Here is a 24,187-nt window from a genome sequence, read left to right as displayed (position 1 = left end):
TCTGAAGCTTTATTGTGGGCTGGTCATCTTCCTCACGACTTTCAGAAAGACTTGTGTTTCAGGGGAAATGGCCCTTTGTGGTGTAAGATGTAAATTTTTTGTAGGTAGTAATTTGAATTTTTATTTTCCTTGTGGTGATTTTCCATAAGAAGTATTTGACTTTGGTGTGTTTGAGTTTGCCATTCTTTATTTTTCCATTGTTTATCTTTTGCATCATAATAGAAAAGAAGAAAAGTATTGCTGTATTCCAGCATGACCAGAATTTTTCTGATCGTTTTCTTGACATTTGTAGTGAGGTGGGAACAGCCGTCGACAGTTAATGTGCGCACACTTATTTATTCATGGCAGGAGTTTGCCGTGTTGCACAGGTGAGCTTTGATACCCTCGGCCTGAGCCATCTCACCGCCTGCCTCAGCCTTTTAGGTGTCTGAGACTGCAAGCACTCACCCTTCTTAGCCCCATTCCTGGCTGGCATTTTACACTCAGTTTAGACAGACAGATATAGACATATGCAGCTTAGGCTGGTATAAGGACAGGTTCAAGTCAAATTTTATCATTTGTGAAATGTTTCCCAGGTGTCCTGCGCCGTCTTCCCCCACACTGATTTCCAATATGACCATCAGATACTAAATACCGGCCCTATGCTGCTCTATAATTAGGGTGTATATACATGCTTTCGGACTATGCCCACTTAATTACTGATCAGTGGAGGGGGAACTTCTATTCGCCTGTTTCAGTTGTCTGGGAGGATTACTGCCTCCTTCTGCTAACCTCGGCCTAGTCCTGGAAGCTTCTAGCCTCCATACAATCTAACGTAGGCCTAGAATGTTTTCAGCCTCTGAGACTTACAGCTGAATAAGCTCACTGTTTCTTGTTTTTACTGAGTGCTGGGCTGGCTGGTTAACTAAGCTGTTTTGGCTTAAACTTCTCTGACAGCTGATTTATTTAATCAGGCTTTTTTTCTTGGCCTCTGAATTGCTTTGCTTGGCCTCAAACTGGCTTCAGTAATCTGCTTTAAACTTCTGGTTCCTTCATATTCTCTGACTCTTTCTCTCTTCAACCTTTCTCTGTAAAACTCTACCAGTAAAACTGTCTCCTCCCTCACTCCCTCTCTCTCTCTTGCCCATTAAATAGCTTCCCTTTCCTCTTTCTCCTCGTGAGAGTTGTACATCTCCTATTGTGTAAAATCTTTCTCTGATTTGTCACTTTTTCTGCACTCAATTAGACCTCACTTTCAAACATGGGTGCTTCCTTCTACAAACTGTTTTTACCTTCATTGTTTGGGATTAAAGGCATGTACCACCATGCCTGGACCTAAGCTTTTCTTTACCTGATACTTGCTCTATACCAGACAAGGTCAGTTTGCCTCTGTCTCCTGGATTAAAGGTATGTTTGTATTCTAGCCAGATCATACAGACATAAAAGGTTTTTGGGTGTAATCTCTTGCCAGAGCAGCCATGTTCTGAATTAAAATTCCTCTACAGATAAGTTCCAGAAGTTCTCCATCTCTGGTTCTTTATCTAAGGCATTTTTCTGTCTAGCAACAAGTATAGGTATAATCATGTTTTTCATGAACTTCAGGATCAATGGTGATTGCAAAGAAAGTCGTTACTGTAGCTATGAGAGTCATTACAGATGAGAAAAAGGGCACCATTCTGATTCTGAGTCATTCCTCTTATTTGAATGCAGGAAATTTGACATAAGTTTTCACTTCTGTGTTCCCAGGAACATCGCTAAGTCTCTCCAAATAAGTTGTTCATGTGCATCGTTAGTTCCTATTTCATTTTTTGTAGTTCCTATTATAAATGTACTTTTGCTTCATTTATTAGAATTATAGTTTATACGTAAGGAAACTATTGCTCTCTTTGTGTTAACGTTGAAAACACATACTTTACGGTGTTGTTTTATTGTTTATTCTCGTTTTCCAAGTTAATTCCCTGGGCCTATATAAAACTAGGATAATTATACCCCTGCTTTGCATTGTTTATATTCTATGCTGGTGTTTGTTTTTTTTTTTTTTTTCTTATCCAGCTACGACAGGAAATAATGATAGTAATGGCTAACATCTTTTTCTGCCTCTTTGTTTTCAGTGCTTCCCCTGTTACACCTACTACTACGTCAATCCCTATTGTTCTTATTTTAGGACTCTTAAATATGTCCTCTTTCTGTCAACTATTCCAAGGAGCATGCAAAACCTTTGCACAGCATTGTTTACTACAGAACTTAGTTTTTAAAGACTTAATTAGAAAGCACCTTATAAATGAACAACAGAAGAATGGTTAGTGAAATTCTACTTCAACAGAACAACACAGAAAATAGCATTACGGGAAATCATTAGTTATGTTTTAAATCACTATAAAAGTACATAGGTTAGAATGATGGCAAGAGTCTGAAAAACATCCATTCACTGGTGGTAGAAAAGAAAGGATGGCTGGTGTAGTGGCTTACACATGTGATGCCAGCAGTATGGGGACAGGCAGGCAGATCTCTGTGAGTTCAAGGCCAGCTTGGTTCACATAGTAAGTCTGAGGCCACCCAGAACTATATAGTGAGACTCTGTTCTAAAATAAATAAATAAATAAATGAGAAAGAGGATGTTTACAATGAAGTTAATTGTGGTGTTGCTAGGTAACTGGCCTGTTTGGGTTTTTGGCACCTTCACACAAGCTAGAGTCATCTGAGAGGAGAAAACCTCAATTAAGAAATGATGGACTACAAGCTGTGAGATGGATGATGGGCTACAAGTTGCTTTTGGTCATGATGTTTTATCACAGCCACAGAAAGCTAACTAAGACAGCAACACAACGGCAAATGACTTTTTCCTCTTTGTTTCAAATTTTATGTGATGAATTGATGTTTTGCTATTCCAAGAAAGGAGATTTTAAAAATAAAATTGTAGCCAAATTTAACAGCTATACTTGAGCCACTCCAAATAGGAATTGACTTGGGACATAACCATCGCAACACTTACCAGCCTCTGAAGATGCACATCCATCTCCAATAGACATGTAATATGACTCGTGTGAAATCTCTTTTCTTTTTAGTTGGCACATTTAAAGCTAAAGGGAACATGTGAAATTCATTTTCATGACACATGTTATTTTAACCAACATGAGACCCCCTTTTCCTCAGGCAGTAATAAGTTTTAAACACTATGAAGTGACTGTTTAAATTGTTGTAATCACTTATTGTGAACAAATTCTTTACACTTGTATTGAAAATATCCCTTCTAATGTTCACCTTCCTGTAAATGGGGAATTGGAGAAGGGGCAACATTACTCCTTAGTCAGCAGCTGTGACTCTCCCTCATTGCTTTCTGCCCTGTCTACCTTGAACACAAACATTCTAACTCTTAACAGTCAAGTTGACTGGCCTTACGCCGGTACCTATAGAAAATACTGTATGGACACCCCAAGAAAAGTGTAACTGGTTGGCCCAGGAAGCTATCCGAAACAGTCTGTACCAGCATTTTTGCTCTCTCAAGCATCAGTAAACTCTAGATGATGCCGCAACCATTTCCACCTTGGTTAGAGGGGACAGTTGCCTGGTGATCTGGCAGAGTAACTGTGTTTTGAAGCAAGACTATGATTGCCCCAAATAATAGCTATGATTGGCACAAACACCCCCTTCTCGGGCCATACAAGCAGGCTGTTCAGGCTCATTAAGTGAACACTCTCCTAGTCTATCTCCTCTGATGTGGCGACAGCAGGCTCAGTAAAAGCCCTCTCTTTAATGGTCTGGCCTGCTCTTAGTAGCAGGCTAATAACACAAAAAGAAGCAGCAGGGACATCAGAAGAGTGGCAGCCATGAAGGCAAAGGCAGAAGGGGCAGCAGGTGGGGCAGTTAGCAGACCAAACTGAAAGCAGTAAGACAGCTACCTGCTTGACAGTAGGCAAGAAATAACTGAACAGTTTGGGACCAGCCAGAGTAGACAGAAGGGTGGCAGGAAGATGAAGAAAAGGAGGTGGAGCTTGCTGAAGAAAGATTAGAGTGGAAGGAGCCTAAGGGCAGAAGTTGCATCTGGCCATCAGAAGAATGCCTAGAGCTATCAAGTCTTCAGGGCCAAGGTATCCCGAGGCTAAGAACTGTAACACTGACTACTGCCAAGGCCTAAGCATTCTGATGCCTAAGGCTTACACGGGGTCTATGACAAAAGAGCTCCTGGCCTAACATACTTATGGCCATCAAAATACTGAGAGATGTTATAGTTGCATGAACCAAGACCTTAAACCCTAACCATGCCTCCCATTCTGTTAGACTAAAGGAACTCTCAACCAGCTGATTGGTGACAAATGGGACCCAACTCGTATCACTCCAGCATGTCATCAGCACAAACGTAATGTTTTCATTCTTTGTTTCCATTAGCTTGGATATCAAATGTGAATTTTACATTTGTAAAATTTGTGAAATGTCAGTTCAGAGTAGCCATGTTTCACGTGTTTAATAGCCATCAAATGTGCCTAGTAGTTCTACAGTGGGTAATCTGGGTCCATGCACTGTTTTGGTAGCTGTTCCAAAGGGCAAGTGATGAAAAAGGAGTGTGTATGTGTGTGTTGTGATGTGTGTGGGAGAATGTTAGTGTGTTTATGTGTGTGAGAGAATGTGAGAGGTTTGTGTGAATGTGAGTGTGTATATGTGTGTGACAGTGTGTGTGAGAATGTGTGTGTGAATGTGAGTATAAGTGTGTGAGTTTGTGAGCTTAAGTGTATGGAGCTGTGGGTATGTGTGAGCATATGTGTGTGTGTGTGTGTGTGTATACAAGACAAAAAAAATGCCTGCAGAATAACAAAAATTATGGAAGGAAAAACCATTATACACAATAAAAATCACCTGAATCAAGATGATTTATTTAGGTTTCCCAATGAGACCTCTCTCACTGAACAAAGTGTCCCAATCCAGATATATTTTTATACTTTGTTGTCTAAAAGGAAAACAAAAAATCCAAAATCTTGGTGTTAGGTTTCAAACCTGCAACAAATGTCCAAGGTGCCTATTAAAAAAATCAAAGGTGGACCTGGCCTCCAAGCTCTCCCAGCATCCCTCAGTCCCTACCTGTGAGAGTATGGCTGGCATATCCAGCCCTCTACCCTCAACTCCCCAGCCCAAAAGATGGGCTGCCCTTTCCACCAGAAGCTCTTCATTATATAATCCAGATATTTTCCTTACAGGCCCCTTTTTGTAGCTTTGCCCTCTTGGCTGCTGCACCTGGTTCCCCTTGCTCCTCCTCCTCGCATAGTTCAGGGTCATGACCACTCTGGACTCTCCCAATGTTCTCCCTCTAGCTATGGTCTCCCACATACCATGATAAGCTTTCTCCTCCACTACACACAGGAGCAGTCACGGCCTTTCTCTTCCTTTTTATTTTTTTTCATTCACATAGCATGCAGGCCAGCCAAATATGATAGCCTTTAACTTAGAGTGAATTCTTCCAGAGGCTTGAGGCAACTGCCCAAAGCTCTTCCCAGAGTTGTGATACCTAGTCAGTAGGATACTAGCAATATGTGGCTGTTTCAGTGGAATGTCGTTAGGGTTGGTCTTCAGCTGCATTGGTCAAATTTCAAGCATTCCGTTGCTGTGTCTCAGCTCCTTATTGGGTTGTAGAATCCTCCCACAACCTGTCCACGCTCTTTTCCCAAACTTGCTTTGCTGGCCTGACAAGGGCCTAAGACTCTGCTCTTCCCACTGGCCCTGGCCTCATTTAGAGATGCATAGGAATTCTGTCGCTCGGTGCCCAAATGCCATCAGACACTACTACACCCAAACTGCCATTCCGTCTACATTTCCATGTCAATAAGGTGAGTTAGGGCTTGCCTAGAAAGAAATAAAAAACAAAACAAAAAACCCAGGTGTAGACGGGTGCATACTACAGGCGTTAAACTGAAGTCTTCTATCTAAAAATAGGAGACGGGGAAGGAGGTATTGTTAGCAGCATAGGGAAGTTCGCGATTTTTCCCTAGATAAGCTGTATCTGAAGCTGCAGCTTATCTGGGGAAAAGTTCAGTTACTTCCTTTTTGCAGTGTCAAATAGCTGGCTTCCTGGAACTTTGAGCTCAGTTGAGGGCCTTGGCTTTGAGGAGGAAGTCTTTTAGAAAGAAGGGGTACGGGATTCGGGATTCCCACATTCCCACCTCAGGAGCTCAGACCCTCTCCAGCCTCACTTGGTAGCTGTGAGGCTCACAGGCAGGAAGTGAAGCATCTGTTCTACCACGCCACTTGATTATTTCATTACCCGCCCCCAGTCCACCCCGGAATAGAAAAGTCCGAGACGACAGGAAATCGACCCCTACACATCTTGGGTATCCGGGCCGACGGACCTCTCCAGCCCGGGTTAGAGGCCAGCGGCAAACAGGCCCACCGCGGATCACGTGCGCGAACCGGGCCCGACCATCGAGTCGGTCCTCCAGCCTCCCAGAGCGGCCTCGGAAGTGCCCCTGTTACGCGGGTTTTTCCGGCCGGGCAGTCGGCGCTTTTGTCCCGGCGGCGGCCGGGCTCCCGCGGCGCCGCCACAGCCAGTACGTGAGTCCCGGGCCGCCCGCGCGCCCGCCTCTCCCCGGCCCGCCACGCCCTTCCCCTGTCGGCCCTCGGGTCTCGGGCGGGTGCTGGGGGAGAGCGTGACTCCACGCGCCTCGGGGAGCTTCCTCCCGGAGCGGACGGGGAGGAAAAGTCCAGGCCTGGGCCCCGCGGGCAGCTCCTGCCGCCTGCGCTGGCCCCGAGCCGAGGAAGGGCCGGAATCCGTCCGGGGTTCCCTGACTATTTGTAGCCGTGTAAGGATTAGAGGGAGGAGAAGCCCGTGGTTAGCGCTTAACATTTTGCCGTGCCTGCGGTTAAGTTTGTTTCTGAGACTTAGAGGTGACCTGATTCGGTCATCCTCCCCTGTGGTTTGGTGGGGGAGAGGTGTCGAGAGACACCTGCGGCTGTGGAAGCAGACCCACTTCCCGGCCCTCTGCTCGGACAGGCGCATCTTAGACCAGTGGGTGCGACCAGAGCAGGCCACCTACCTGTCCGAGCCCCCCCGCAGCGGATTGAGAAAGTGTTGCCTCAGGGAAAAGCAGGTGAAAGGCACCTGCACCCAGGGGGTGCAACTTTGGGAAATGCTGGGGCGGTGATGGAAAAGAAAGATAAACAGTGGCCGTGTGGAGACGTGCCTGGGCTGGTGTGTTATCTTGAGGCTGTTAGTCTACTTGGCCAGGACCGTTTATGTACTGCCTGAAGCGTGCGTGCGCTGTGTGTGTATGTGTGTGTGTGTATGAATTTTTGAATATGTAATGTTCATGTGACCATGACACTGAGATATAAAGATTTTAAAAACAGAAATTTATCTCAGATGTTGTCGTAGGCCCCACCTTAAAAGGTAAACACCTCTGTTAAGATTTTTGAATAGACTTCAAGGATTTCTTTATTCAAATACAAGCAAATATATAGTTCCTTCCTCTTTTATTCAGACAGGTGGGAGCATAACAAATCCTGCTTCTTTGTTTCTTCTGAGTTTGTTTTACAGATGTCTATTAGGGGATGGGTTTGTTGTTTGTTTTACAGACCTGTAGTCGATTGGCCATTTAAAAATATGTTTTAGATAACTCTTTAGACTGGAATTTGCAATCTTTGAGTTGTTACTAGTGTTTTTGTCTCAAAGGGTAGTATGCAGAATGATTATGTACTAGGATAAGAATTAGGAAATTAAGAGGGACTGAGACTATTAAAGTTTTTTTTGTTGTTGTTTTACATTAACTCAGTTTTAAAATATGCCACATTACTTGCTTAAACTAGTCCCTGAGTGAGCCCTTAGCTTCAGAAAAATCTCTCCACTGCCTTTCATACTGTTTTTCGGAGTAGCTAGAAGTATCTCCACTACTAAGAATATTCCATTACGAAAATCCCTTCAGTTCTTATTCCTAGTTTTTAAATACTAGAAACAAATCTTGTTAACCATTTATATATGCTTTTCATAAATTAAATGCAAAAATAACCAGAGCACAAGTTATATTTTGCCGGTGTATTACTTCTCATATAGTTCATCTTCCATTTGCCCATTCTCCCGCTTAGGTGCTCTTGAGTTGGCAGACATTTTCTCTTAATTTCATTATTTAGTCATCAAATATGGTATCTAAGAGCTTAAGGGATAGAAGCCCTGGACCACACTTGAGATAGGACATTGCCTTGTGGAGTACAGTTGAAATCTGGAAATTCAGCATAGCCACAGGCATACTGGCACCTGTTTCTTTTTGTAGCCACTTTTCCTGGGAGTCATTTCCCATTCAACCAGGATTGTTCTCTTGTGAGTTGTCTTAACCTTTGAGAAATAACTCCTCCCTGTTCAGAACAGACAGTAGTTAAATGCAGGTTCTTAATGTCTGCATGTGCTCTTTTGTAGGATCTAGCAGTAGAATGTGAACCAGCACAGAAATAGCCAGAGTTTGTGAGTCTTACGTCATTTGTGAGGGACAGAAACTTTTTCATGGTTTACTTTTCCACTGCTCTTACCAGCCTGTTAAGGTCATGCTCTCTTTCAGAAACTAGCTTAAGAGATTTCCCATTTTGTTTTGAGAAATTAAAACCTTTTTGGCCCTGTGTTACAGGGGTACATGATGGCCACACGTCCATCCTATTGAGTATAGTAACAGTCTTGGAGCTCTAGTTCTTGGTTCTCCTACCCCCTTCCCCAATCCGTTCTCCCACTGCTCAGTGGTGGTGGTGGCAGCACTGGTACCATTAGTCCCAGGAAGCAGAGGTAGGTAGAAGTCTGTGAGTCAAGTCTCAAAAAAAAAAAAAAAAAAAAAAAAAAAAAACCCTAAAAAAATTAAATAAAAACCAAAATAAAAATAATACAGTGAATTATGTGCCCATAGTTTCAGAATTTTGCTACATTTTTCTCACCTTTGCTTTTTGTTTATTTGGTTGAAGCATTGTAAAGCGGATTCCAGATACTGTTCGTTTTACTCTAATATATTTTAGTTGTCATTAAAGTGTACATATACTCCTAGCAGCTGTAGTGCCATTACATAACAGTCCATTTTAGCATATTATTGTTATTATCCAGCAGCAGTAGGCAGACCAGTGGTCATTTGTCCACAGTAAGCTAAGAAGGGCTTATACCTTTATAATGGAATGTTTATAATCAACAGTATGGCTCCAAAGACCCAAAATAGTAATATTTATCTGACCCTTTACGGGAAAGTACTGCCAATACAAGATTTAATAATGCCTATGCAACTCCTTTACTTAAAACTCCCAAGGAGTATGTGGGCTCTCCAGTTTGAGTCAGACCCTGGTGAGCCTGTGCTCTCTGCCTGTGTGGTTTTGCATGCTCCTCCATGTTCCAGATGTGTAAAGTGCAGTCTCCTGAAGTGCTTAGTCCCTCCGGACAGAGGTTAGCCCTCCCACCTTTCCCCCTTCTGCGTTGATGCTTTGTGGGGTAGATCCGTTCATTCTCTGGACTAGCCCAGAGCCTGTGGACAGGGGAAGACCTACCGTTCACTCAGATACCCATGATACCAGAAAGTACCCTCAGTATGTTCATACCGCTTTCTTGATTGCCTTATATACTAACAGCAGATTTGCTACTGCTGTCTTGATATACTGTTGCCTGCATTTTTGATTGAACTACTGGATGTGCCAAATAGCTCCTGCCCAAACAGGGACTTAAGGAAACTGGCCTCTGACTACATTGGAGAGACAAATAGTGACGTATTTGTTGTTTGTGATTTCATACGGTCGGTAACCAATCATAGTCCTCAAGGAAATGAAGTAACTAAGCATTAGGAAAATAAGAAATCAGTTTGTTAAATAATTGATGGGGTTGGAGAGATATTTTTTTTGTTGTTGTTGTTTGTCACAATCATGAGGACCTGAGATCAGATTCCCCTGTGAAAAATCTGGAGTTTTACCACATACCTGAATCCCAGCAGTAGAGAGGAGAGAAAGACTGATCCCTGAAGCTTCCAGACAGCGTAGCTGAATTTCTCAGAAACCCGATCTCAGAAAATACCTGGAGAATGATTGATGAAGACATCTGACATAACACGCCTGGCTTCCACTTGCACACACACACTCATACATGCATACTTACACATATGAATATATTACACACACACCCATACACACGTAGTTGAGGGAAAAGATAGACTGGAGGTAGTGAGTGGGAGTGGCAGTGTGAGCAGTAAGTCAATGCCCATTTTGTGTCTAAGGACACATATAGGTAGCTTGATGTGGAGGATTTGGCCAGGTGTTGGGGTATGTTTTAGGGGTTTGTTTTTGTTTTTGTGCTACTCTAGGAAATCCTGAAGACTGGGTAATTTACAACAAACAAAAATGAACTCCTCATAACTCTAGAGCCTGAGAAACCCCAGATTAAGGTGTTGGCATCTCTCTAGGCCTTCTTGCTATGTCTTCATGTGATAGAAGGCACAGCATGGCAGAAGAGCAGAAAGAGCCATAATAAGAGTTCTGTATAAGGAACCCAGTCCCACAATGATGGCATTAATGCACTGTGACATAAAGACAGTGCCTCTATGCTCGGAGCATCTCCTTCTGCCAGGAACAGTGTCACACATTTGTAATTCCAGATAATTGATAAGCTGAAGTGGCCATCTCTTTGCCTGGGACTTTTAAGTTCAAGGCCAACCACAGTAACATTGTGAGACTTGCCTCAAAAACAAAACAAAAATATTTTAAGATAAAGACCTGCTTAATATTATATTGGCAATTTATTTAAGCATGAAATTTGTTTTAGTGTGGTGTTAAACTACAGCAGAAAAGGATCAAGCATGCATTTTATAAAACTGTACAGCTTTTAAAGGACGAATTGGATGTGGGTGAGAATGAAGGCAGAAAGACTAGAGGGCAATAGAAGAGAATTATGGAGGACTGAAAGTAAGGCCTAGAAACTGGTGATCATACAATAAAATCAGTTAGTCTTACAGGCTATTTCCAATGTAGATGAAATAGAGTAGCCTGTTTCTGATTTAGGCAAAGAGGACAGTGGGGTGGATAATGGGGTCTGTGTTTGGATAAGGCATTGGGCCAAAGATAAATTCTAGTAGACACTGTAAGGAGTGCTAAAAGTCATATTTAGATGGAGTTGTCTGTCCAGAGAGGAATAGTTAACCATATTAACTATATTAACTATTTGACTTAACTATAGTTAAGTCAAAAGGAAAGAGTAAATGAGAGAATCAGGAACATCTGAGCATCAACAACTATGAAGGAAGCGCCTTATCTAGATAAAGCTAGTACAGTTCTGTCTGAGTTAAATCAAGTCAAGTAAGTGAGGCTTAAAGAGAGATGGCCACTAAACAAAGGCAGGATGTGAGAATAATACCTAGAAGGGGAGTAGAATTTATGGAATTCCAACTAAGTGTAGTTTTTGATATTTTGAAAACTTTATATTTGAAGATAATTTTAAATATACAGAAAAGTTCTAAGAAGAAGACTAGCAAAAGAAGAGGGCTGGAGAGATGGCTCAGATGTTAAGAGCACTGGCTTTTCTTACAGAAGACCAGGATTCAGTTCCCATCAAGGTAGCTCACGGTACTCTAACTCCATTGCCAGGGATAAAACTCCTGGCTTCTTCAGGCTCCAGGCAAACATGTGGTGTACAGATACATGTACAAGCAATATTCACATAAAAGTAAATATTTTTATTTTAATTATTATTTATTAAGTAAATCTGACCCCTAAAAAAATGTTTTATCCAGTCTCTAGCCTGCAACTTTTCTAGAACTTTCCTTTCTCTTATAAAGGTTGGGAAAATTGAGTTCCTCCTCTTCCCACAGCATATTTAAGAAAACAGGCTTAGTTTTGGATTAACCTGTTTCATTATGGTTCAGTTCATAGAATGCATTCTCATAGGTTCTGTCCTCAGGCTGCACAGGGATATGATGTTTTTCTGCCCCCACTAGAAATATTAATGTAGAACATCTGTCAAAGCATGGCATAATTTCATGCATAATTACTATTTTTTTCTAATAAGCATTCTGAAAAGGAATATTTAAATCCAGCAAATAGCCCATTCTTTGTCAAAAATTCTCTCCAGACTTAGAATTCATTTGTGATTTTTTTCCATATCTAGTCATTACTCCGATAGTTATGGAATGCTAATTTATTCTGTTGTAATCCAGAGGCCTCCTTTTTCCTGGCTTTTATCTATAGGGACTTGTACAGTCCTGTTTTTAGTACTTGCAGTGTTTACTTACAGTACCTAAACTGGATGTTCAAGCCAGCTCTTGTAGTCTTTCAGAGTGCTTCACCTTTTTTGTTCTTTCCTTGCTGGTAAACACCACACCAGAGCTCACCTTGGACTTCTCCTGTTCCTAGCCATTTTTTTCTAAAGACTGATCTTTTTTTAATAGTGGATACTACAAGAAACTGATACTTGATGTGCTTGACACTGTGGTATTGTTTTTCTTTTTGGCTTGCTGGCAACCAGAGCTAAGAGATACCCGTGTAGAAATAGAAATGTATGTATGTCTACACTTATATACACACATACATTACTTATAAGTGATGAGTTTACACGATAGTTTTAATTCATCCACATAAGGTTTTTTTTTTTTTTTTAAATTATCTATACAGTGTTTTGCCTGCATATATGCCTGCACACCAGAAGAAGGCACCAGATCTCACCATAGGTGGTTATGAGCCACCAGGTGGTTGCTGGGAATTGAACTCAGGACCTTTTTGGAAGAATAACCAGTGCTCTTAACCTTTGAGCTATCTCTCCAGCCCCACATAAGGTTTTTCTTGCTTCTTCCTGTCCAGAATTTGTATGTCTTTTCTTCCTCCATGAGAATTGTGGCTCTTAACAAAAGCATTTATTCCACATCAAAAATTGTTTCAGAATTGCTTTGTTCATACTACAAATAATTGTTCACCGGTTCAATTTGTTTGAAATTCTCTCCTGCACCTCCTACCATGAATGTAGACAAATATGTAGTCAAATACTGTGTTCCTAAGTTACCTAGATTAGGCTTTTATTTGTTTTCTTTCTAAGGAGAGTACACTGTTTACTTCCTGTGTTAGCAGTTTCTCTTCTTTCATCTTCACTGATTTCATGTTATTCTTTGATTATGCAGAACATTATTATGGTTTCATAAGTAAAAACTACAGTGCTATAATCAGTGTCTCCACACCGCCCCATTCCTTTATGCCCTATTCTCCTATTCCACACTTTGCAAATATCAGTGGTTTCTTGGTATAAGGAAAGATAAACAGATGAAATACTTGCTTCTTTCTTCCTTTCTTAGCATCTGTAATTTTGCACTTTTTGATAATATACTATATACATCCTGGAAATTACTGCCTGTCAATGAGATACTCTGTTTTATGTGTATTTCATCACTAGTCTGTGCTTGCAGATTTAGGTAATTTCCCAGATTTCCAGTTAAGATTGTTCCATAATCTGTTATCTCTACTCATGTTCTTTTGAGTGTGCACATACACACTTGTAGTATTAGAAATATGTCTTCAGAATTGTTATTTGTGGATTGAAGGGAAAACTCCTGTATTAGCACAGATTTCCCACCACAAGCAGTGTGTAAGTTTGCATTCCAAGCAACCTATGAGAATATTTTTTTTCTTCAGAGTCTTATCAACAGGGTATATGGTCAAGTTGAACATGAGAGAAAAACTATTTTATTGTAGTTCCGATACATATTTCTCTTAGTGAAAATAAGTATTTTTGGTTTTTTGTTTTTTTTAGATGTTTAATAGTTGTCTTTTGCTTTTTATTTTTAAAGGAAAAACACAATATTGGCATGGTTAATTATTGTGTGAAGCATTCTGTATATTCACTGAAAAAAATTATTTAGTAAAGCCCAGATGGGTGTGGTGGCTCACATCACTTAGAGAGGCAGAGGCAGGCAGATCTCTGTGAGTTCAAGGTCAGCTTGGTCTACAAAGTGAGTTCAGGACAGCCATAACTACACAGAAACCCTGTTTCCAGAATTAGCAATTCTAATAGGAGCCATTGCAAGTGGTGCCTTAGCTTTCTTGTTATCTTTTTTGGAAGGACAGCTACACATTCAGGGACTCTGTTGCGCAAGTTTGAGTTCCACAAAAGCCTTTTATCCTATCATTTCTTCAGAAGTCATTCTACACAGAGCTTACTTCTCAGTACCCTCCCCCACACCTTTCCCTTTCTCCCTCTCACCCTCTCTCTCCTCCCTCTTCCTTTCTTTCATATGGGTCCTAATGGTTCTAGACAAACCAGTCCTGATTGTTCTGGGAATGGACAGCGGTTTCATGGCCTCTAAGGTTGTCATTCAAGCACTTCAGAGTTCCACCGTTTTCAATATCTCTACATTGTTAAACTGGTTCCCTAGAATTGGTACAGTTGGGCTTGATACTGTAAGGCTCCTCAAGCAGCTCACTGATTTTAGAGCTGCCATTCATAATTTTCTCTAGTTAATGTAGTTTTTGCAGAACCACCCACCAGCTCAAGTCTTCCACCTTCCACTTTTCAAAAGCTGTAGAGAAAACTGGTGACATCACAGCTCTTACATGTTGGAGACCCTGGTTTTCTAGGGACATCTTGTTCCTTAGGAGTCTTTTTTTTTTTTTTTTTTTAAGATTTGTTTCTTTTATGCATATGATGCTGTCCTCATGTATACCTGCATTCCAGAAACGGGCATTAGATTCCAGTATAGATGTTTGTGAGCCACCATGTGGTTGCCAGGAATTGAACTCAGGTCCTCTGGAAGAGCATACTGTGCTCCTAACTGCTGGGCCATCTTTTCAGCCCCAGTCTTAGGAGTCACTTTTCTAAGCCCTTTAGGTAGGTTGTCCCAGATAATTACTATGGACTCTGTAATATGTGGCAGAAAGAAATCTGAGCATTCTTCAAAGTCTGTTTTGGTATGAGCCAATCCTGGGCAGTGGTGCTGGATATATGAGCATGATGACCAGAAACAGGTTTGCTTCTAAGAAGCCATAAAAAGAATAGCTATCCTACTAGATTTTAACCTCATTCTAGCCCCTGGGATATAACTTATTTCCTATAAAGGCTGATCATTGATAAACTAGTAGGAGCTATCAGGTTAAACTAGTAGAAGCTATCAGGTGCTTGGGAATTAGAATGCTCTTGAAGGATTCAGATGTAATAGCCTGTTGCAGAGCAGTTATGTCAGCTTTAAAGATCAGGACAGAGGGACCTTCAGGCTTAAGGGCTAAACTGCCCAGTCTTTCCAGACACACAGAACCTTGATTTGCTCCATTTCTGTTTTGTCTGTATATTCCAGTTAATGGCAAATTGTTTTGTCCCAATAACCATTAGAGGTGCTGACACTACTAATTTAATTGTCTCTTTAAGCTGATAGATGAGATCTACCTGTTCATATATTAGCACATCTCTTGTCTTCAGAGGCATTGTCATGAAAATAGTCAGCATTCACCAATTGGATGAATGCTGTACTTTGTACAGTTAGATGAATCATTTGTACTTTGTTCATTCTTTGGTACTCTACCAATAGCAAGTTCCAACACATCATTATACCTTGAAAGCAGTTCTCTGTTACTGAAGCAGCCACTCTGTGCCAGGGAGATTTTGTTTTAGTCACTGTTTATCTTGAAGTACCAGTAGCTCTTGGTGAGCCATACAGGCTTTGAACAGACTCCAGACACCTTTTCATATAACCTTAGGGCCTGAAGGTAGGGTTCTTGAGAGAGGTTTTTTTCTCTCTCCTTGTCACAGTTCTAACAGTATCTCTGCCATTTATACTGCTTTTATCATAAAAGTACTTGTATGTAGTTAAACATCAGTCTTGTATTGCATCTTGGTTATGGTTAGGAAACATTCTCTATACCCAGATCATAGAGTCATTAACTCATGTTTTGTTCTAGTATTTGCTATTCTAGTGTCTGTTATATTATTTCTAGCTTTTTTATATTTAGAGTTCTGTTCCATTTGGAGTTTGTCCCTTTGTGTGGTATAAAAGATCTAATTTTATCTTTTTTATTCCCCAGATGGCTTGATATTTTTTATAACACTTTTTAAAAACTGTTTTTACTATCCTCATCATCAATTGCTGTGTGCAGTTGGAATAATTTCTGGATATGTCTATTTATATTCCAGTAACACATTTAAATTATAAAAGCACATTTTTAATTATAGCATATGTTAATAGCCATTATGTCGAGTAGTCACTCACAGCTCTTTTTCTTCCTTAGCAACTTTTTATTTTAGGAAATTGTGTTTTTTCTGTTTGTGTTTTGTTTTTTGTTTGTTTGTTTGTTTGTTTTTAATCGCTTAACATTTTTCTCTTCTAAGGAAGTTGAAGTGGAAGAGCTAAAATTGAAAAGAAAATAGATGGAAAATCTCTGCTGTATATGGAAATAGTACAATACAGATAATGTATACTGCTGCTGAAGCATCTGGAGCTACACTAGCCCACTTATTAGTTCCATGTTTTGTGTTGTGGGCTGTCCTACCCAAAGTAATACAGGGAATCAGGGAACTAGTCTAGGATACCGTTCTTCAGTGACCTCATACTTAGGACTTAATTTTATATTTCCTCAGCTGAATCAACTTTTGCTGTATTGTCTTCTGGGTGATTGTTCAGTTTCTAAATGGCCTCCTATATCTCTAGCATTTTCTGTTTCTATAGGAGGTCATTAGTCCTCTGAAAATAAGTTGGGTAATATTCTTTACATCTGTCTACTACAAAGCATGTATTTTACTTTTATTGCCCATTTGTCCTCACATTGTTACACGTATAGTTTTCTAAGTAAGATTCACAGATTTTCACAAAAAATGTCCTGAAATGTTACCCAGGGCAGGAGGGAAAGATCACATTTTATATTATAAATGTTTCATTTTTTAAAAATAAGCTAGAACAGTTTCTTTTTAGAAGTCAGTGTGTCAGAAAGCGCATATTGTTGGAGCACCAGTCATGTAAAGTGCCTTCAGAAGAGCAGGATTCTTGCTTGGGTGTTAAATTCTACTTTGGGAAGTTTATCCTTTCTGAACTAAGTGCTTTCTTCCTACATTTTAATCCTGATCCAGTAGCTTAATTTTAATACAATAATAAATAATGAAATAAATATTATTAGCATTTGTCCTGGCCAAGGGACAAGTACTGTTTTTAGTAGCTTTATATGGCTATCATCCAGTATTCACAAAGGCACTATTACTTTCATTTTACAGTAAAGAAACTGCTATACAATGAAGTTAAGTAGCTTTCTCAAAGATGATATAAGTAGGTATTTGAACCTCATCTGTATTCTAGTCATTTTCTGATCTGTGTGATAGATTGGTTTCAAGACCTCACAGTAAACATGGTCCACCATAGATGCTCAATTTCCTTATTTAAAATGACAGTATTTACATATAACCTTCATAGATCATCCTGTGAATTTTCAACCATTTTCAAATTACTTGTAGTGCCTAAAAGCAGCGTGAGTCTTTGTTATGTTGTATTATTTAGAGAATAATAATTAAAATTAAAAGCTGTATATGTTCATCACAAATGTAACTTTTTTTTTTTCCTGAATCTTTTTGCTCCATGGTTGGCTGAATCTGCAAATGCAGAACCTGCAGGTATGGAAGGCCAACTATATTTCTTTGCTCAATGGCTTGAGGTGTTGTCATCATTGTTTGACCATCCTTGAGACAAAGGTCTTACACTGTAGTTCAGGCTGGCCTGGAACATGCAGTCACTTTCCTGTAGTCTCCAAAGTGCCAGAATAACAAGATTGAGACAGTACACTTTGTTGTTTGTAGTCTTTGATGTGCTATATGACTAATTTATTCATAAATATGAATGATAACTATTCCTTGGCAGGCTGGAACATGTCATACCAGAGTTCTTTCATGATTAGCCACTTTCCAAGGACAGTGTTTTCCTTACACAGAAAAGTTCAGAAGGCCAGATTAATTTACCGTAGCTATAGATTTCTTTCCTTCTCATTTCTTGATCATTATCATCATAATCTTACATCTATAGCTACCTGCCTGATCCCTCTTCTAGGGTACTGATTTAGCCTCTTTAGTTTTGCCTGTTCTCTCCTGATTTCTGTGTAATTAAAAAAAATAATAACCTTACCTTTGTTGTTCAATTTTTTTTTCTTTCACTTGTTTTTGAGAGACATCTTTTGTTGTTTTCCTATGAGGTGACATTGACACTAATTTATATTAGCTGTAATTCTGTGCATTAGTACAGCCCATTGTTATCATATCTTCATGCTAGGTTGTCAATACAGGAATGAAAAAGCTCAGTGGATCATTATCAATCTGGGCTATAGTTTTAACAGTCATTCTGAAGATGTTAAAATCTTATTAATGTCTTCCAATGTGTTTCCAGTAAATAAAATGGTGCCTGTGGAGCTGGAGAGATGACTTAGCAGCTAAAAGAACTTGATGCTCTTACAAAGGACCTGGGTTCAATTCATAGCCCTCCCAACCATGCTAACTCCGGTTCCAGAGGATTTGACTACCTCTTCTGAACTCATTGGGCACTAAGCATGTACATGGTGCACATTCCTACATGCAAGTAAAACACTCATAAATATTTAAAGATTATTTTTTAACTGGTACCTGCCACACAACAAGCAAATATATGTCAAGTGAATAAGTTAATTTTGTTATTTCCTATTGCTGTTCCCCCAGTTTTTTTCTAAATAAACATGTCATTTTCATTTTCTTGGTCTAGTGTCACATTTGAAGACAAGCATGGAGGATGAGGAATCCACTAAGAAAAATGAAAATAATTCAAATGCAGAAGCTCAGTGCCCATATGTGGAAAATTTTCACAAGGATCATATGCAGAAATCTAAGATCGGTGACAGGAGTCATTCGGTAGAGAAGAAATTGGAAAGGCCTGAATGGAAAATAATGAAGGAAGACAAAAGTAGCATCAGAGAAAAGCTTGACAAATCTAAAAACACAGCAAATATAAAAATAGAACAGGATGATGAGGCATCTGAGAAAAGTTTCTACCCAAATGCAGATTTCATGTACCAGACTATCCCTACAGAGCCAAAAAGTATTGAGCAAGTTGAACACGTGGAGAACATTAATGGGAACTTGCATCCTACTCCACAGCAGAATTCTACTGCTGTTAAGAAATCACATAAATGTGATGAGTGTGGAAAATCCTTCAAATACAATTCTCGCCTTGTTCAACATAAAATTATGCACACTGGAGAAAAGCGCTATGAGTGTGATGACTGTAGGGGAACATTTCGTAGCAGCTCCAGCCTTCGAGTCCATAAGCGCATCCATACTGGTGAGAAGCCCTATAAGTGTGATGAATGTGGGAAAGCCTACATGTCCTACTCTAGCCTTATAAACCACAAAAGCACACATTCTGGGGAGAAGAACTGCAAATGTGATGAATGTGGAAAATCCTTCAATTATAGTTCTGTTCTGGACCAGCATAAAAGGATCCACACTGGAGAGAAGCCCTATGAATGTGGTGAGTGTGGAAAAGCCTTCAGGAACAGTTCTGGTCTGCGAGTCCACAAAAGGATCCACACAGGGGAGAAGCCCTATGAATGTGATATCTGCGGGAAAACCTTCAGTAATAGTTCTGGCCTGAGGGTCCACAAAAGGATCCATACAGGTGAGAAACCCTATGAATGTGATGAATGTGGGAAGGCATTCATTACCTGTAGGACACTTCTAAATCATAAAAGCATCCACTTTGGCGATAAACCTTATAAATGTGATGAGTGTGAGAAATCTTTCAATTACAGCTCTCTTCTCATTCAACATAAAGTCATCCACACTGGTGAGAAACCTTATGAATGTGATGAATGTGGGAAGGCCTTTAGGAACAGCTCAGGCCTCATAGTGCATAAAAGGATCCACACAGGAGAGAAACCTTACAAGTGTGATATCTGTGGCAAAGCATTCAGCTATAGTTCAGGCCTTGCAGTTCATAAAAGCATTCATCCTGGGAAGAAAGCCCATGAATGTAAGGAATGTGGTAAGTCCTTTAGTTACAACTCACTACTTCTTCAGCATAAGACCATTCATACTGGAGAGAGACCTTATGTATGTGATGTGTGTGGCAAAACATTCAGGAACAATTCAGGCCTCAAAGTCCATCGGAGGCTCCATACTGGGGAAAAACCATATAAGTGTGATGTGTGCGGGAAGGCCTATATATCACGCTCAAGCCTTAAAAATCACAAAGGAATCCACATGGGGGAGAAGCCCTATAAATGCAGCTATTGTGAGAAATCCTTCAACTACAGCTCTGCCCTTGAACAACATAAAAGGATTCATACAAGGGAAAAACCCTTTGGGTGTGATGAGTGTGGAAAAGCCTTCAGAAACAATTCAGGCCTTAAAGTACATAAACGAATTCACACAGGGGAGAGACCTTACAAGTGTGAAGAGTGTGGGAAAGCCTACATCTCACTCTCAAGCCTTATAAATCATAAAAGTGTACACCCTGGGGAAAAGCCCTTTAAATGTGATGAGTGTGAGAAAGCCTTCGTCACATACCGAACCCTTCTAAACCACAAAAAAATTCATCTTGGAGAAAAGCCCTTCAAATGCGACGTGTGTGAGAAATCTTTTAACTACACCTCACTTCTTTCTCAACACAGAAGAGTCCATACCAGAGAGAAACCCTTTGAATGTGACAGGTGTGAGAAGGTCTTCAGAAACAACTCAAGCCTTAAAGTTCATAAAAGAATACACACTGGGGAGAAGCCCTATGAGTGTGACGTGTGTGGAAAAGCCTACATCTCACACTCCAGCCTTATTAATCATAAAAGTACACACCCTGGCAAGACACCGTATACATGTGATGAATGTGGAAAAGCATTTTTCTCAAGCAGAACTCTTATAAGCCATAAGAGAGTCCATCTTGGGGAAAAACCCTTCAAGTGTGTTGAGTGTGGGAAATCGTTTAGCTATAGCTCACTTCTTTCTCAGCACAAGAGAATTCACACAGGGGAGAAACCTTATATATGTGATTGGTGTGGGAAGGCATTCAGGAACAGTTCAGGCCTCACAGTGCATAAAAGGATCCATACAGGTGAAAAACCGTATGGATGTGATGAATGTGGAAAGGCATACATTTCACACTCAAGTCTTATCAATCATAAAAGTGTCCACCGTGGAAAGCAGCCCTATAATTGTGAGTGTGGAAAATCTTTCAATTACAGATCTGTCCTTGACCAACACAAAAGGATCCACACTGGAAAGAAGCCATATCGATGTAATGATTGTGGGAAGACATTTAACATCAGATCAAATCTTACCAAGCATAAAAGAATCCATACTGGAGAGATATCTTTCAATATGGCAAATATGGAAAGTCATAGTGGCACATTCCAGGAGATAATCTACTATGAGGGAGGAAATGCTCTGCATGGGACCAGGATGCAGATGCCTATGTGGGAGGCAGAGTCTACCAAGTCTCAAAGAAATCAAATAGAAGAAAAACTTTATGAATATAAGAATTTTTAAAGTGCATCATGGCTTATAGTTTTCATAGTGTAAATGAAAGAATTCTACATGATAATGAGCAGTTCTTTCTACATGATTCAGTCATAGCAAGGACAGTTCTAGTGTCACAATAGTTGAGCCCTTTAGGAATATAAAATGCCACTAGATATAAAACCTTTCAAAGTGATGGAATATTTAAAAAATGTAAACACTTCTGAACAGAAAACATGAAGGTAATGGACTTCAGTTAGGAAACCTATTTATCACTCTAAAACCCTATTTGGATAACTAAGTAAATAAGAATGTAGGAAGTCTGGTATAGTTTTGAAGTCTATATTTTGGTCAGTGGAAAAAAGATCCAAGAAGGGCCTCCAACAGGCAAATTCAGGGAAAGAATGGCTTCAGGGAATATCAGTGTATTAGTGGTCATGATTTATACACTTAACAATAGTGGTTTGTGATAGGAAGATGACAACTTCTGAAACAATTTAGATGCTCTAGGAAAAGAAAAGGCATAGTCAAATCTGTGACATAGTCACTTTAAAATGCAGATTAGTTGGAATATACTATTATACTAACTGAACTGGTTAAGACTTTTATTAGAGTTTCAAATGAACTTCCTTAATAAGTAATATATATATATATAAAACAAACGAAAACCTGGAAGGTGGCAGTCACACATACTAAGAGAATGGAAAGGATTTCAGTAATGAAACACATCTTCAACATGAATTTGCACCTTACAGAAAAATTCAGGGAATCCAATGAATTAAAAAAAAAAAAAAAAGCCTCAAAGGAAGGCATTGTATATTACAAGAGCTAAGTAAGTACCAGTAATTAAGAGGAAAATCATGTTTTTAAACAATCTAAAGTGTTTCAGAAAGTGTAAAGATGTCATGTATTACATGTGTATATTGTCTGTTGTAAAATATGAATGTGATCAGAACTCACTTTGCTTTATAGGCCAGCTAGTTATGGCAAAGTAAGGCAAAACTCCAATAAAGAAATGCCTGAAGTGTAAATAGGCTGTGGCTTACTTTAGATGGATAGAGAGCCATTTGTGTCATATCTTTCCTTGTAAGTTGTCCTCTATCTAAGCCAGAGAAGCTTCTCTGTTGAACTGTGAAGGCTCATCCACCAAGCTAATATCCAAGGTTTCACTAGAAGTTAGATCACGCTTATCTTCAGGGAAAACATTTGAATTTTGAAGAGATCATAGTAAGCAATCTGATCATGATACAAAGCTGGATTATAATTTGTTAAGAGTGGGTAGTGTTGACATTCCTGCTCATATGGATAGGTATCCTGCAACTCAGGAGCCCAGGACCACACAATTCTGGTTTTCTTCCCTGGGGGGTTGGGGAGTTGTTAGCCACTAACCCATGAAGACAGGTGGAGCAGAAGGCAAGGTGCAGGGCAAGAAATGACCTCCAGGAACTATTTCAGGGAGATAGTTCAGCATTAGGCAAGGCACGGGGCAGAAATGACCTCTGGGAACATTTCAGGGAGGTAATTCAACCTTAATCCTGGAGAACAGAGGCTATATACCTTTTGGGGAGGGAGGCCTAGGATATGTGTACATAATTGGTTAGAGCTAAGCTCTTCAAGGATGCTTGATTTGCATTAAAAAGCATGCCCCTGTGGTGAACAACATAGTACCTAATTATCCTTTAGGCTCAGGAAGGAGAGAGCTAGCAGGGAACTGTCAAAAGGATCCATATATCCTTTATCCATATATCCACATCCATAATATCAGGATGTGGTTAGAGGCACCTATTCCTAAAGACACTCCAGATGAAGTCAGGCAGAGAGTAGGAGGCCCTTCAGGGGAGAGGGAGTCTTCCATCTAGCTCAGAATGGCTATCTGGACTGGGAGGACTGCAACCTTAAATAGCAGGATTCTTCCAACACATCTCTGAGAAGAGGCCTCCTCAGCAGAGGCGAAGCAGCCCTGGGGAGGATATCCCTGAGCTATAGTGCTACAGTATAACAGTTCTGTTTTCCTCTTCAGTGTTGTAGTTTCCAGGGAAGGGTGTCCCCACCTGAGCTGAGCTCAGGATCCTCAGCCCTGGTCCACGTGTTCGCTTTCATAGCTTCTTCCGATGAGAGAGTCACACCAGGCACAAAATCTCATAAAAGATTTATTGGGAGGGATGAATCCAGGGGTGGCTGCCTGATTTTTTATTTTTTAGGAGGTGGAGCTCTCCAGGATGGGGCTTCCCAGGGTGAGGATTTGTGGGTTTTCCTGTCAGTTGATGGAGTTTTTCTTGTAGGATGGAGTCTGGGTACTCCCCTGCGTCAGGGCTGGAAATGACAGTTAACAGTAGAAAATGACAGGGAAGTCAGGGAACCAGGGCCTGGTCACTTTCTTGCTTTGAGGGTTTACAAAGGGAGTTCACAGTAGGCACTTGAGTAGGTATAAATAGCCAACAGGTAGGCAGTTTAAGTGATCAGTGACCCTATAGGAACAGAATTTAATACCAAATGTTAGTGCCCAGCAGCAAAGACAAGATATCTCAACAGTAAAAGATTCTTCCAAGTTGAGCTCCACCCATAGTATTGTGATAGGATTCCTATCTCAATAAGTAATTCCCATGTCTCCCTCTGGGAATACTAGAGAGTACTGTGTCTCTGTCTCCAAATTCCCACAAGTAGGTTTGACGGGGGGGGGGACACGACGACGGACAGACAAAGGGAAACCATTCTTGCAACTCATTGTGCAGTCCAATGCCCACACTTGAGACACTGGTGAATTTGACCCTTATCCACGGATTTAGTTTATTCAGAAAATAC

At 40.3% G+C, this 24,187-nt stretch overlaps 1 protein-coding gene across 1 annotated transcript; it reads left to right on the top strand.

Annotated features, from left to right (window-relative positions):
- The first annotated feature begins 6,460 nt into the window (after positions 1 to 6,460).
- On the top strand, positions 6,461 to 22,416 carry Zfp62 (ZFP62 zinc finger protein). The gene is made up of 2 exons (XM_055597209.1): positions 6,461 to 6,512; positions 18,642 to 22,416. Coding segments are annotated over exons 1-2 (2,775 nt in total). The 5' UTR covers positions 6,461 to 6,511; the 3' UTR covers positions 21,416 to 22,416.
- The last annotated feature ends 1,771 nt before the right edge of the window (positions 22,417 to 24,187 follow it).

The sequence above is a fragment of the Psammomys obesus genome, unplaced genomic scaffold, assembly GCF_907164565.1.
Source record: "Psammomys obesus unplaced genomic scaffold, mPsaObe1.curated_primary_1811, whole genome shotgun sequence".
In the NCBI taxonomy this organism is placed as follows: domain Eukaryota; kingdom Metazoa; phylum Chordata; class Mammalia; order Rodentia; family Muridae; genus Psammomys; species Psammomys obesus.
The sequence above is the reverse complement of the archived record's forward strand: the minus strand, read 5'-3'. Positions and strand labels throughout refer to the sequence as shown.